General features: G+C 43.0%; 2 protein-coding genes across 8 annotated transcripts in view; one reads left to right on the top strand and one right to left on the bottom strand.

Moving 5' to 3' along the window:
• Positions 1-10,589, bottom strand: part of BZW2 (basic leucine zipper and W2 domains 2) — a 51,311-nt gene extending 40,722 nt beyond the window's left edge. For all 3 annotated transcript variants that reach the window (XR_009454759.1, XR_009454760.1, XM_059712477.1), the window contains exon 1: positions 10,433-10,589. The gene's annotated coding sequence lies outside the window, so the exon portion shown is untranslated. The remainder of the gene's footprint in view (positions 1-10,432) is intronic.
• Positions 10,590-10,946: 357 nt separating this feature from the next.
• ANKMY2 (ankyrin repeat and MYND domain containing 2) overlaps positions 10,947-15,571 on the top strand; it is a 34,112-nt gene continuing 29,487 nt past the window's right edge. For 2 of the 5 annotated variants that reach the window (XM_059712472.1, XM_059712476.1), the window contains exon 1: positions 10,948-11,203. In XM_059712472.1, the coding sequence (XP_059568455.1) occupies positions 11,137-11,203 (67 nt within the window). In that variant the 5' untranslated portion in view covers positions 10,948-11,136. Of the gene's footprint in view, positions 11,204-11,244; positions 12,024-12,536; positions 12,601-15,571 lie in introns of those variants that run through there. The other 3 variants (XM_059712475.1, XM_059712474.1, XM_059712473.1) reach the window with 3 other exon arrangements.

The raw sequence follows: 15,571 nt of genomic DNA, 5'->3' as shown, positions 1-15,571 counted from the left end.
AGCTTGTCACAGCTAAAATCCAAAGTATATTTAGAATACAAAAAAGTACTTCCCACAGTCTTCGATACTGATTTACGTACTTCCATGTGATTTTAGAGACTCTGGTATTTAGATGGAGCGTGGAAGAGGCAACAATCTGGGATTGAAAGAGGGGGGTAGAAAAAGAGGAAACTGAACACCAGCATGTTTATTTTAAAAGTCGTATGTTCCAATGCATCACTTTAGGAAAACAAGAAACCTTTTTTCAAGAGGGAAATGTCCTTGAAATTTATTAATCATATTATAGTCTTAAGCTTATAAAAAACAAGATAGTCTCTCTATATTATTTTATTTTAATTGGCTCATTTAAACTATAAGTACTAATAGGCTGTTGGCAAAAAAAACCAACAACACAAACAAATAAAAAAACTAACACAGTACGAAAGAGTATGAAGTAAAAAATAAAGTCCACCTCCCAACCTTTCACTCCTAATCTCATGTTTATGGAGTGAGTCCTACTCCATGGAAGTAATAATATGTTTAACCCTTTAACACTGTCTTACGTTTCCTTTACGAACATGGTTTTTGCATAAATGACAACAGGTACGCGAGTATATGTACAGAAAATGAGCTGAATACTTATATCAGCCACCCACTATGTACCAACCACGTGCTATCAAGCAGTCCATAAATTCATCAATAGACACTCGACTATAAATACTCTAGTAGGGGATGTTGATAATGGGGAAAGTTATGTTTACATGGGGCCAGAGCATATACAGGAAATCTCTGTATCTTCCTCTTAATTTTGCTGTGAACCTAAAACAGTACTAAAAAATAATCTTTACGAAAGTCAGTTTATTAAGGCTAATTTTGTGTCAGACACAAAACTGATGGGGGTGTCCATGACTACTCGTTTCAAATGGGAAATTAGGAGATAAATTATTATGTTAAAGATGATGGAAGTGTGTCCCTCTCTTCTTAGCATTTTAGTCAAGCAGGAGAGGAAAATAGAACATTCGGGGGGGGGGGGGGGGGGCGGATAAGACCCTAGTCTAGTAGCTGGTGAGATAATTTGCTTTGGAGCAACTATAAAACATGGCAATGGGCCTTCGGGATGCTCAAAGGTGGTGGTAGGCAGGCGTCCAAACATCTCCTCACTTACCAGTCCTCTGAACCAAGCCTCTATTCCCATCTTCCCAGGAGGGGCCCTGCTCAAGCCTGTCTAAGTTTTATTTGAAGGGTTGTACACACCAAAAAGTTACTTACACAAGCCTTTTTCACAAGGAGGAGAACGCGAATTTGATAGAAATACGACACCCCAGCCTAGGACTCAATGGCACCCAGCACACTGCTAGTAGGGGGCTGTACTCCCTGACACAATTTTATAGGAGTGGACAGCACAAACTTAAATTAAAAGAGAAAAAAACACAAAACTAACAAACAAAAAAACCCAAACAGCAAAGCACTACAAACTCTCTCATGTATACTTTTGGAAATAAATTCAAACATATAGAGAATTTGTCATTTGTATTCATTTGCCAAGCCTACATCTGGTACTAGCCAACAGGGATGCAGCAGGGACCAATCAGACAAGGTGCATGGTGCTCACTTTCTAGCAGGTAGAGGTTTGATCCAAGGACTGCACACAAAATCTGGCAGCGAGTTAACAAGCATCAGTAGTCTCCAGCATGTTAAAGTACATCACATGATGTCTTGAGGTGCAGTTGTTTATGTTTTCCATGACTGAAAACCATGGACCTAAACCCTGACCCTCATCCCACACTCCAATCAGGCTCTGAGAGGTCACGCCACTAGCTTGAGGCCAGGCAGCCACTAGCTTGAGGCCAGGCATTGCATTCCAACATGGGTGACACAGCAGAGATCAAAGCCAAGAAAGCCCCGCTCCCCCTCAGGGGCTCGGGTGCCTGGGAGAGTCAGGGCCAGATTCTGATCACCCCAGCCTCCACTCAGTGCACTTCCCCCAAAGCCACCCGATGTTGCTGCAGTGTCTTGGGTAATTGTTTAGATGATTCTCCAAGGCAGCTTTTTCATTAGCCCCTAGAGTTTATGGTTTTAGAGTTAAAGCACAAATATTAATTTTAAAGTCTATCCAGCACCTGGATAAACTGGGTCAGCGTATTTTTTCTACATGACTGTTAAGAAAAAAGAAGTCTTTAATGAGAATACAGAACAAAAATCCTGCCCCTTAGGGACACGTAAATAGTAGGAAATTTGTGGCACCACGGTTTCTAGTACTACAGGAGCCAGTTATCACACTGCTTCCTCCGGCAGCCCAGCTTGAACAAAAACACCATCTTCACACTCCTGAGCACCAATGCTGCATCCCTTTCCTTTAGCCAGCAGCTTCCTCTGCACCATCACCTTGGGGTTCTCTTTCCTGTTTATAATAACCTCATTCTATTACCATGCATACCGAGAAAAACATATGTCAGGTTTCTTTCCCCCCTTAGAAATAATCACAAATCCAGGAAGCCATCGAGGTTAGTTTGGAAAGTATTAGAGTCCTTTGTGTGAATATACAAAAAGAAGAGAGCGAGAGAATATCATAAAACTGCAGAGCCCAGAGTGGCTCATGATACAGTCTCCAAGGTGCAGAGTTAGTATTCCTTATTGTTACCACCTCTGCCAGTGGTTTTCTTGAGATTTAGTTAGAAGTCCTCCAAAATAACAGTACACCTAACGATTGTTGTGTAAGTCTTCATCCAACCTAAAAATAAGTTAACATAAGAAAAGACATCATTTTACATCTTTCACAGACCTAAGTAATTATTGTTTTCCTACTGAAATTATTTCCGTAAGAGAATTAAAGAGAGACAACGGATTAGTCACTAATATTAGTATGCGTGTATTATTCTTCCTTATATGGAACCATTACATGTTTCCTTTCTTTTTTGACACAAACTAAAAAAAAAGATACACCTGATATTAAAAATCAAGAAATAATGGGAGCACTGTCTCCTTGGCATTTGCCAAAAGAATGGTTCATTCAGTGAGTTACCAAACCTTTATTTTCAAAGTTAGATAGTTAACAAATATGACTATCAGAACATTTCTTGGCGTTCTTCACTTAACACATGCCAAACTTAGAACAGGCAAAATCATCCCGGTTGGCATTTCACTGGCCAAAAGATACTTGTTAAAGAGACCCTTGGCCTCAATATAGACATTGGAGTGAGCTAACAATGAAAAGTATTGTTGTGTAGACTCTGCTAATCTTGGTAGATTTTATATTTTAAAAAGCTAGAAATTCTTCGAAATCATGTGTTTTCCCCCCTAAAAGGCACAAAGAAAAAATGCTGTGGAAACTCTTAATGACAACCACAATCCTGTGTTAAAATGATTCGTGTTAATCCGATTATTAAATCCCCGAGTTGTATCTCTCAGGGTTTAACTGCTTCAGCAATGTCTTTATTACACTTACCACAAAAGTAAAAGGAAAAAAAAAAAAGGAAGTCCAATTGGATAAAAGTCAAATTAAGAGAATAATGAGCCCCAGAAATTCCTTTAAGATGTAGTAGATCAGGTTCCACGTTTGAATATTTACCCAGACATTTCACTTGCAAAATAAACATCACAAAGAATTTCCTCCCCATTTTCTTTTCTAGCTGTTTTGGCTATTTATATACCAGCTATTTTTGGATAATTTCAAATCATTTTGTACAAAATATTCTAGTAAGTTTATGTTTTACTCTTCCATTGTTTCTTTTTATGTCCATTACCAACTTTCCTACTTCCACCAATTCTGAAGATACTGGTTTGTAATCTCCAATTTAGCCTTGTAATGTCACATTTTATACATTACTTGAGAACAAGAACATACCATCACAGTGTTCTTTAAAATATACTCTATCACGTTTATGATTTTTAAAGTTGACATATTGAGGAAAGCATACCTTTGAATGAAATCATTTCTAGTTCCAGTATGGTTGGCCATAAAATTACCACCAATATTTACTTTTAAAATATTTATTTTATAGTTTTCTTGGGGGGGGGGGGCATTCTCCCTTTATTTTATTATTAGTATAATTAAAAAGAAATTCTTTATTGTTTAAAGTATTACTGTTCTCCCTTGAAGGCTCTCCATTTTCTGGCTTGCCTGTCCTAATTCACCAATCCTTCCAAGATTCCCTTCAAAATTTCACTTTCCCAGGAATCAGCCCTTCCCGAGCTCTCCACCCTTGTGTCCGCAGTGCTTTGGTTGGGGACTCCAGAAGGCTCTGTGGAGGAGGGGCCGTTGGAGCGGAGAAGGATTTGAGTAAAATTTGATATGCAGAAATGGGTGGAGGAGGGCATTCCAGGAGCAAGAAGCAGGGTGGGTGGGTAGAAGAGTAGCAACATTGTTGAAATTAGAGCTGAAAGATTGGCAGGAGCCAGACAGCCACTTAAACATGCCAAGGGAAGTCCGTAAAGGTGCCTACGCTCTGGGCTGACCTAACCAGGCAGAGCTGTAGGATGATTCCCTTAGCCCCTATGGTTTCAGGGCTGGCCTGTCTCCCGGAGGATAGTCTAAGCTTCGAGGACAAAGTGAAATCCTTTGTGACTCACTGAATATAACAGAGGAATAAGTTTCTTATTCATGTAAAAAATAATGTCAATCCTGAGACATAATTACTAGAATTATGTGTTCATGACAGTCTCCCTTTACTTTTAAAGATAAATTTTATCTTCCAAAATGTAGCAAGATAGTCAGTCTCATGGCAAATACTAATGTCTATTCAAGTTTACTCTGAATTGATTTATCAGCTAGGCCCATAATTATGTTATTCATATATTTTCCAACTGCAAAAATAGGATTGGTCCTAAAAATAACAATTCCTTTTTGTATAACATTTACAGTCCACAGGGCATCCTCAAGGATTCTCAAAGTCACCCTGTAAATTTGGTTAACGCCCCTGCTTTATAGATGAGGAAACTGAAAGCAAGAGAGATTGCCTTGGAAAAGAAACCTCACCCTGGAGGTTGGAGCCTCGATTTTCCCAGTTCCCTGGGGTGCTTGACTGTCTCCCAGGGACCATCCATAACCATTTCCCACTTGGTCAGAAGAGGCTCTTAATGGGACTGCTTTACTCTGCCAATCAACACACCAGGGAGAGACTTGACTCAGAAGCGGATGAATGTAGGTTTCAGGGCTGCTTTGTCTGCGGACTCTAACATAATCCCACCATAGATCACCCACTGACAAGAGCTATAAGCTGCCATTTTCTAGGGTAAATGTATTCACTGGGAAGGTGAACGCTACCTTTTCCCTCCTGTTGCAGACATAGCTTCCTATTTTTAATTATTGGAACAGTTTTATTATACTCAGAGACAAGGGGCACCCGCTTAGGGTTTTAAATTCCACAGTGACATATCCTATATAATAAAGAGCTAATATGCTAATTAGACCAAACAGCCAGACGACCTTCCGGACAAAGCCGGGGCTGCGCGGGCCGGGCCCCTTGCACGAATTTCGTGCATCGGGCCTCTAGTCTAATATAAACATGAGTCTAAACTGGATTCATACTAATGTGCGCTTCAACCTCACCTGGCAGTGATGCTGGGTTCGCTGCATTGCCTTTAGACACCATGAAGACGTGACTTTGAAGCTGAATTACATAGTCTTTAAAAACCCTTGAAACAAAGCCTAGGAAGGCATGTTATAAATGATACACAAATTTTACATGTTGGCATTTGGAAACATTGACATTCAATAAGTTTGAGACCTAATAAAAGAAACTTAAATATCAAGAAGTGTATGCTATGAAGCTGTAAAAATCCAGAAAGAGGGTGACAAAGTAAGCATTGAGTCAAGCAAGCCCTGAGTCAGAATCTAGCGGGCACACTCTGCTGTGAATCTGGCCCTGGTTTTCCTATATTAATATACTTATCCTAACAATGCTGATATTGCTCACATCCATGGTGGTGCACCCTTTGTTGTTTTTGGAAATGCCTTCTGACTTGGTTTATGAGACACAGAAGAAAATCAGTATCTCCACTTCATTCACATCTTGATTTTTCTCAGTTAAACGAAATATAGTTACAACCCTTGTTCAGACTTGTCTGAATACTTTGTCAGTTTCCAAAAAAGATTAGCTGCCAGTAAGATATTTATCTGCCTGTGACCAAGCACTGAGTAATGCCACCTACTTTTGTTTTGTGGAGAAGTTAAAATGTAATGTGAACAGTTTATAGAAATGCATTGTTCACAAGATAAGTCTCTGGTAGATTTAGGTGTAACTGTTTTCAGATTTAAATGAATAATTGCATAAGCTAAACTCCAAGTACAAAGAGCATTTGCATTCAAATTACTTTCTTATGCTTTGTTAAAAAAACGACAACAATTTTTCAGAGGCTGTAACACTTCCAAATTTTACTTTAAAAACTTCATTATGGAAAATGTCAGCCATATCCAAAAGTAGAGAGAGCAATAGAATGAAGTCCATGAATTCATTGCCCAGCTTCCATCACAGTCAATGGTTTCTCATTTGCTAGTATACCCTTACTCAGTCCCTGTCCCCCACTGTCGCAGAATTATATTGAAGCAAATCTCAGATGTCATATCATTCCCTCCTTAAATAATTCAGTACATATTTTAAGAGATAGGGAATCTTTTAAAAATATAGCCATATTATTTTCACACCTAAAAGAAAGTAAAATTCTTTAATATCATCAAATATCCAATCACTCAAGAAATATACCCAAATCTAAGAAAGTCAAATGTCAAGGAAAAACATTACTTCAAAAGATGTAATACTCAAAAATGAGCAAGCTACTCCCCTTCAAGAAAAAGGGAACAGCATTCTCTTATAGCAGAGAGCTGAAGGTCAGGGGCTATAGGGGGGAATCCAGGAATGGTATGTACAATTTGTAACATATGCATATGAAAAATTTTTTTCTTGGTTGATAGCATTCATCAGAATGTCAAACAGCTTGAGACTAAGAACATTTAAAGAACTTCTGCCCTTGGTTATGATTGTGTGACTGTGCCAATCACTTTACTGTGTCTGTAAGAATTAGTCAAATAGGGAAACAAATCCATCTAAAATAAGCACGATCAAACTGAATTCAACTCAGCATTTACTGAGCATACAGTAGATCCAAGACAATGGGTTACATTCTTGATAAACAAAAGTAAATTAGTTCTAGTGAATTTATAGTCTAGAAGGAGAGGGGATTCAACAGATTAATATAGCTATAATGGAATGTCATGAAAAAGATGCCTGCTATAGGTATACTCATGGGGATCCAAATGAAAAAGCAATGATGTTACTTGTGGGGCGGGGGGGGGGGGGGGGGGGGGGCGGGAAGGATGACGACCAGGGGTCATAAGATAGAAGAGAGTTGTAGAAGATGTCAAGAACTGTACCATCAACTCCTGTCTGAAGATCTTCCTTATGCCCCTAGCATGAATAAATGTGTTCTGTACCCCACTCACTGGGTAGGGTGGGAGAGGTGATTATGAAACTGGTGAGAAGAGGTTACATGTAAGTAGTATTTAGAAACTGAACAATTCTTTAGATCTGGAGAGGAGAGACTCCATGAAGAGAGAAGGGAAGCATTCCAGGAAGAGAAAAAGCAGGAACGAATGAGTGGAAATTACTGGCATGTTAGGGAACCAGCAGTGTGGTGGGTGACCTTCCAGCAGCGTGTGTGGGTGGGTGGGGCTGGCTGACTGGAAATGCCTGCTGGGACCAGAAGCTGGAGCCTTCCAGGCCAGAACTGAGCCTATATTCTGTGCCCAGAGAAAAGCCATCAACACATTTTCACTGAACTAGTTCTATCTTTACAGAGTATGTCTCACCCTTAGGCGGATGGGTGCCCAAAGTTTATTGAACTGGTGGTGCCTTGAATTAACTGGATGGGGTGAGGTGAGAGAGAAGCAAGCTATTCAGGAATCAATTGCAATAAAGCCAGGCGAGGTCCAGAGTGACAGTTGTAGAGAAGAGATGAGGGGACATTTCAGACATTTTAGAAATCATTATTTTTTTAAAAAGTGAAAAAAGAAACATAAGCAAGACCAAAGCATCATAAAAATTCTGTTACATAGTGTAGAACAGTGTTAGTATGATCCCATTTCTGGAAAGAAAAAAAAAAGCTATAAAATGCAAAATATCATAGGAAGGATATGGAAGAAATAGATACCACTGGTTGTAGGGCATGGAAAAAGGATTGGCAGAGGTAGGAGAGAGACTTGTCTCTCTGGTAGGCTGAACCACATGGTTATCTATTGGCTAGTTAAAAGAATATATAATTTCTTCCTTACTGTCAACCACAGAGGCAGAAAGCTGGAAAAAGAGAAAAGGTTTTAGAGACAAGAGAGGTTCCATTCTAGCTCTGACTCTTCCTAACTGTGGGGCGTGGACAAACTAATTTCTTTTCTTTTCTGTCCTCTTCTTTGCAGAAATAGAGATAATACTGGCTAATTCCTGGGTCACTATAACAATATTTAAAAGAATCCTACACAAAGCATCTGGTACAATAACTGGCATAGACTAAATACTCAATAAGTAGCAGCTATTTTATTATCAACAAAATTTCCTTGATATGAGTATAGTCTTAGAATAATAAAAGTTCCTCGATCTAGTTTCAGGTGTGCTCATTAGCTAATCTTATTCCTACATTAAAAATTTACATTGTACAAAACGACTAATGTAATCCATCTGATGAGCACTATCCATTACATACCTGTTTCTAGAAATTTAAACTTAACATTATTTATCTGCATTTCTACGTAGAGGTTAGTTTTTGTCTTTAAATGCTACTGACTCTATATTTACTGAAGTCATGTATGCACAGAGGACTACTAAATACAAAGTAGATGCCACAGGGCACCAAGAAAGAATAATAAGTCGCTACCCTCTAAGAACTGACAACCTCAGTGAGACAAACAGGTGTGACCTTCAAGTAACCATGTCCCAGATCTGGCAGAAGAGATGGAAATACTGGCAATGAAGCACCCAATTCTGGCCATGCATTTGCTGTAAGATGTCAAGTCACATGTTAGGAGAAGTTCACTCCGCAAACATTTTTTTTAGGTGGGTTTCCTCTGTATAATACTATGGTTAAAATCAATCGAGACTGTGGCAGCAACAGCATCCTAAGTGTTACAAAATAGTGGTCACTCTCAAAAGTCTTACTACACATTGTCTGAACAGTCACATCATTATTAAAGCATCATCAAACAAAAGTTTCTTTGTTATAGGTTGAGATGAATAATTGCAAACCATTTTCATGTGAGATGTTCTGGCTCAGATTTGCCCCAGCCTGTAAAATGAAGAAGCCTTTGCAAAGAAAATAGCTGGGGTTTAAGAAATATTTTTGTGAAAGGCAGGAAATAATGATAAACATCTTCCAGGATTTTGGAAGTGTTGGTGAATGCTTCAAAAAAAAAAGAAAAAAAGGCGTAAGGCCTGGGGAAAATGCATTTCACTTCATACACAGCACTGTGGGGAGAAAGAATGGTGGGATGGATAACAAAAGCCATTCAGATCATTATTCAAATATTTCTCTTTGCAGCAGATGGGTCTTGAGAGAAACACCAATACCAGGCTGTAGAGAAACAACGACATAACATACACACTAATTTCTAAAGCTCGTACTGATGCTGTAAATGCTATGGGTGTGCGCCTTGGAGGGATGACCGGCTTCATACTAGCCAGCAGGTCTATCTCCTGAGCCACCAGAAGGTCCACACTTGTATCTACGCCCCTAGGTCCCCTATGCTCGAAGCCCCAGGGTACATGTTACAGTGGCGGACGGGATCAAGAGGCTCATCTACAGCTATGCACAGGCAGCAGCACCAGTTTAATATCCGTCCTCTTCCTTTCCCCTCCCTAATTCCATAAATCTCAAGATCCGAGTTACAAAGAGACTGGGAACTCCAGCAGAGCGCTGCGGCCCTCCCTCCCCTCCCGCCAGGCCCTCCCTCCTCCAAGGAGCATTAGTGCCGTGCAAATTGCTTCCAAACATCCTTCGCAGGCACCGCAGGGCGAACCAGACCCGGTTTTCTTTTGCAGCTTCCGCGGAGGCCAGAGGAGATGACAAGTGGCGTGCGTGCGTGTGGTGGTGGCGAGGGGGAGGCTTGCCCAAAGATAGCCACCTTCTCCCTGCCCAGCCCACCCCTCGCTCCCAGCCTCAGCCCCGGCCTCCGGAATCCGCATCTGGCGGCGCCACGCACCAGACGATGCGCACCCGCCACTTCCACCGCGTGGCGGGCCCCCACCCATTCGCGGTCCCCGAGTCTCCCCGAGCGGCGGGTCTTTACTCCGCGGCACGGATACACGGGAAGCGAGGTCCACGGGGTGGAGGGGCTGCTTCCCCACCAAGCAGCAGGAAGCCGCCCCAGCAGGCACATGCTTCCTCCCGGCCCGAGGGGAAGCCCCCGGGGGGCGACGACCGCGCTTCCCGCAGCCTCTCCTGCTCCCCCGGCCCCCCCGGGGTTGCTCCTCACCTGTCCAAGAAGGTAGCGGCGACGCGCGAGGCTGGGAGCTGCGGCGATTCCGGCAGCGGCAGGGGCGGCAGCAGCACTGGCGGCGGCAGACAATGGAGGAGTGAAGGACGGACACATTGACATCGACACACAGAGCCCGGCGCAGCCCCGCCTCCCGGCCCGCCCCGGCCCGCCTCCCAGCCCGCCCCTGGCTGGGGCCGCACCACTTCTTAGGTAACGGAGGGGGGGTGGCGAGAGCCGGACACCTCTAAACGCCCCATGCAGCCACTGCCGAACACAGAACTGAGAGAGGGATAATTTAAATATTGCGGGATCCTAAAGATACGAGGCAGACAGGTTGGAGGGTGGGAAACGTGTGAGGAGGATTCAACTCCCCCCTCTGGTTTTTGCCACTTGGTTTTGTCTTCCCTGGCTCCTCCAATGGGAGTCTTTGGCTGCCGCCTCCGGAAGCTCCTCCCACTGGCTGGGCCAATAACGCGCGCGGGGAGGCGGGGCCTGCGGAACCGCCCCCCCCCAACCCACCCCCGCGGCTCGCCCGAGCTCGCCGGCTGCTCGCCTGCCCGCGGGAGAGGAGAGAGAATTCGAACGTTTCCCGGCGTCCTGGTCTCGCGCTGCCCCTCGGCGGCTAGCGTCCCTCACACAGACACCGCGTTTCCTCTCCACACTCGCCGAGAAACAGAACAGCCTCCAAGCTGGCGGGAGCCATGGTTCACATCAAGAAAGGCGAGCTGGCCCCGGAGGAAAAGGCGCTGCTGGAAGTCATCGGAAAAGGTACGGGCGCTGGGCTGCGACGGAAGCGCTGCCCGCCCGGCCCGCAGGCGTGGCGGAGCGCGGGCCCAGCGGACCCCGGGCTGCGGGGCTGCGAGGACCGGGAATCAGCGTCTCTCCCTTTGATGTTGGCGGGTTGTGGGAGCGGAGAGCTGGGGCGGGAGTCCCCCGCACGGCTGGGACCGTAGCGGAGGTTGCCGAGGTCCGAACCCGGCATCTGCTTTGGGAAAGGCACACACGCCCAGGCCCCAGCTCCGTTTCAGCGAGCCGCCCCGGGGCGTGGGTTCCAGAGCGTCCATCCTCCCGCTCTCCTAACGGGGCTGGGACCGCCGTCCTTCCGGGCGACCGTGGCCCGGAGGTCGCAGGTTCTCGGGCTGGAGCCCAAAGGGCCATTTCGACTTCCGGAGGCCGAAAGGTCTGGATTCCTGGGCCGTGCCCGCCCCCGCGGGGTGCAGGGCGCTCCTAAGGGGAAGGGCTCTTTCTCCGGGCGCTAAACTAGTTTTGCAAGTTGCCCCTCGGAGGCGGCTGCGCTCAGGGCCGCCCTGGCTTCCTTCTGGGAGCCCCCGCCGCCGCCGGAGCCCTGAGCGGGGCGGGGAGGGGAGGGGCCGGGCGCCCCCGCCTCTGAGCGCACTCTGCGCGGCCGCGGCCTTCCAGGCGCGCTTCCGCGCTTTCCCTTCCCCTCCCGCGACCTGTGTCCCGCTTCCGCCGCCCGGTGTCCTGGGCAGGGAGGCGCAGGCCCCGGAACAGCTAGAAGCCATGTTTCCCCCTCCTTCCCAAGTGGATGTCTCAGAGGAGTTCCCTGCCGAGTCCCGTTACCTGGCAGGTGACATCAGCGTGACTATGTGGCTCCTGCACGCTCACGGCGCAGGGATGGGGGTGCGGGAGGCCGCGGGCTTAGTTTGTGGGGTTTTCAGCTCAAGAAGGAGCAAGCAAGCCCTGACCGGTTTGGCTCAGTGGATAGAGCATCGGCCTGCGGACTCAAGGGCCCCAGGTTCAATCCCAGTCAAGGGCATGGACCGTGGTTGCGGGCACATCCCTAGTGGGGAGTGTGCAGGAGGCGGCTGATCGATGTTTCTAACTCTCTATCCCTCTCCCTTCCTCTCTGTACAAAATCAATAAAATATATTAAAAAAAAAAAAGAAGAATGAGCAAGCCACCTGTGTCCCCTGCAGAGACCGGTCATTGGAGCTTCCCAGTTTCCATTCTTCTGTCTTTCTAATAGCCAGGTCCAAATCTGGTTCCCCAGAGAGTATGGCAAATTATTCTTCCTACTGACAAGGACAGTCTGAACGTAAAAGAGAGAGAGGAAAAAATAAATGGGATTTGATCTTAACAGGTGCTGATGAGATGAGCCCACCCCATTCCATCTCAATGTTAAGCCAGCCACAGCTATGTTGATAGTAAGTGTTCTTTGCCTGGGATTGTGGGACGTGGAGTTGGTGTTTTTGGTTTTGGCTCTCACTGACCTATTTGGCACTGCAGCCTTTCTGTTCGTCTGTCTCTGGGTGCTTTCTCCCCGCCTTTGTGCTCTGGGACTCAGTTCGGCAAACATGTGAGTTCCAGCTACGTGCCAGGTACAGTGCTGGTCATGACGGAGATAAAGGAGCAACTCACGATCCATCAGGGATGGAAATTTTGTTTTCAAGCGACCCAGAGCGATCACTTCTTTTAGAAGTCTAATCAACTGAGCAGTTTTATAAAGTGGGCCTCCGAAAGGGGCAGGTGGTGGTGGTGGGGATCCTTGGATATCTTCTTAGGCGTCCACCAGTTTTTATTTTAAAGATTAAATACAAGAGAATAAATGTGACTGTGATGGGGTGAGTACTGTGCTATTGGCGCCTGTGCCTCCAGTTGCACCTCCAGTGCGCAGACGCCGTTTCCCTGATTCTGTTGGCCCAAGCGGCTGAGAAAAGAACGGAGATACACTTAGTATGTGATGCATTCTTACTGGGGAATATAAGAAAATAACAACGATTGAATGTTAACATGAGTCAGGCATAATTATTAACACTTTACATGTATTAATGCATGTAATCATCATGAGCTAGGAATTATTTCAAAACTACAAAATTGTAAGAGACAGCATGGGAAGGAGGTTAACTATGAATCTTATCTCAGTCATTGGCTGGTCATGTGGCCTCGGGCAAGGTACTGATTTTGAGCTTCAGGTTCTCCAACCTGTGAAAAATGGTACTCGCCGCACAACATTATTGTGAGGATGAAATGAGTTAGTATGTGTAAAGGATTTAAAATACTATTTGTATTGGGAGTTATTATGGTAATATGGTAATCTGCACTTTCTAGACAAGAAAACCAGGAACTGAGAAATTTAGATAACTTGCCCCATGTCACATAGGTAATAAGTACCCAAACAGAAATATCATATGGCCCGTAGTCCTAGAAATATGTTGGACTTTAAAACAAACTAAATAGAAAATGAAACCAGCACCATAACAGACCATACCACATTCACTTTGAGAGACAATTTAATTTAAGCAAAATACTATAATCTGTCATGTTAATTTTAAATGTTACTGATTTTATAGTTTTAAATGCATTTAATTTACAAAATAATTTTTTGGTTCACAGTTGAATAAAGATCATAAGTAAAATTTTTATTTGTACTCATTAAAAGCATTTTTAAAGGAGATAGGTGTTTTTAATTTTTTCCCCCTCACTACATTTCTCAACTTTGAGAAGCACTAGATTAGTCAATACTAGCACTTGGCACTCACAGTACATTTTTAGCCAAGTGTGACCTATCATCTTGGTCATTGTGAAATAAACTCCGCATATTTTTGAGTGTCTTCCTTCTGTCAGTCACTGCCTCTAGAAGGTAAGCAGACTGTAAGTGGGACTTAGAGTCAGAATACCCTGCAGTGCCTCTGGACACTTTTAGAACAACTTCTGAGTGAATTCACATGCTAGGTGTTCTGCAGACTGTTAAAATGCCTGGAAGTTCCAGATGAAATGAGAAGCTGTTTCCTACATACCCATTTAAATCATAGTTAGTGACAGCATCCATTTTGCGACATTTAAGAAGAGAAAATTAAAATCACTGAAGAGCACTGAACTGCTTATAACTTGTAGATTGACCCATTCCTCTAACTTCTGATATTCTTTTCCTTAAGCACTGAGGAAGCACTATTTTTTCATGACCTGTGTAAAAGTAGCTATGGAACAAGCTAGATAATAAGGTTTATTCTACTAGTTTTATTGAGGTATGATAAATGCTGCACATTTATTTATTTATTTTAATGCTGCACATTTAAAGTGTGCACATTTTAAAATCAGTTTTTAACTTAAGTACACATCCATGAATCCATCATTACAGTCCAGATAATGAACAGTTCCATCACCCCACTAGGTTCTTTAAGCCTTTTTATAATCTCACTTCCTCTACCACTGTCTCCAGGTAACCACTGATAGGTTTCTGTCTCTACTGATTAAATTTTTCTATTCTAGAATTTTATATAAGTGGAACCATACAGTAAATTATTCCCTTTTTTTTCATGACTTCTTTCACTTAACATGATTTTGAAGTTCATCTATGCTGTACCAATAGTCTGTTTCTTATTTTCTTCTTTTATTTTCATTGTATGGATATACTGCTATTTGCTTATCTGTTCACTTTGGTGGACATTTCAGTTCCCAGTTTTGGACTATTAAAGGAAGATCCTGCACTAAGTTCCTGTGTAGTGAATAATATTATTTCTAGTATCTTTATGGTTTAGAAAGATTCAGGTCTTCTAATAATTATAGTTTAGAGTCCAAAGAAAACATTAACAAATATATAGTTACCATTAACTCAATGACTGAACAGGTTATGAAACCTCTGTGGGCTTTATTGGCTTCATTTATTAAAAAAATAGCTCTTTAGATATTTTGATTTTTAGGCAGTGATTCATAATCCCAATTAAAGGCCATTTAGTTACAAAGCCTAAAAATAGATACTAGTATGAGAACTTTTAGAAAAGGCACACTTCAATAAATTTACTGTTTCAAAAATATATGTTATAATTAGAAGTCTTTACTTTTAAAATACATTTATAGCTATATATCTATAATCAAATCTAAATGCATATATTATTTTTAAAATTTAGACACTTTAAATATTTTATACATGATTTTACTTACATAAACACATGATAGCAACTAATAAGACAAATAGTATTTCAACTACCTAACTTGAATCGTAGATTCCTTAAAACATCTCTTTTGGGGATTCCACTAAATGACTGAAAACCATGCATACCCAAATCTCATGGTCATCTGATGGATTACTAGAAACAGAAATGTCAAAAAATTTTTTTTGTTTCTCCTTTTTTTTTTTTTTTACCACATATGCTTATCTTCAGTAAGAGATTAATG

This window comes from Myotis daubentonii, chromosome 10, assembly GCF_963259705.1.
Source record: "Myotis daubentonii chromosome 10, mMyoDau2.1, whole genome shotgun sequence".
NCBI classification, from domain to species: domain Eukaryota; kingdom Metazoa; phylum Chordata; class Mammalia; order Chiroptera; family Vespertilionidae; genus Myotis; species Myotis daubentonii.
The sequence above is the reverse complement of the archived record's forward strand: the minus strand, read 5'-3'. Positions and strand labels throughout refer to the sequence as shown.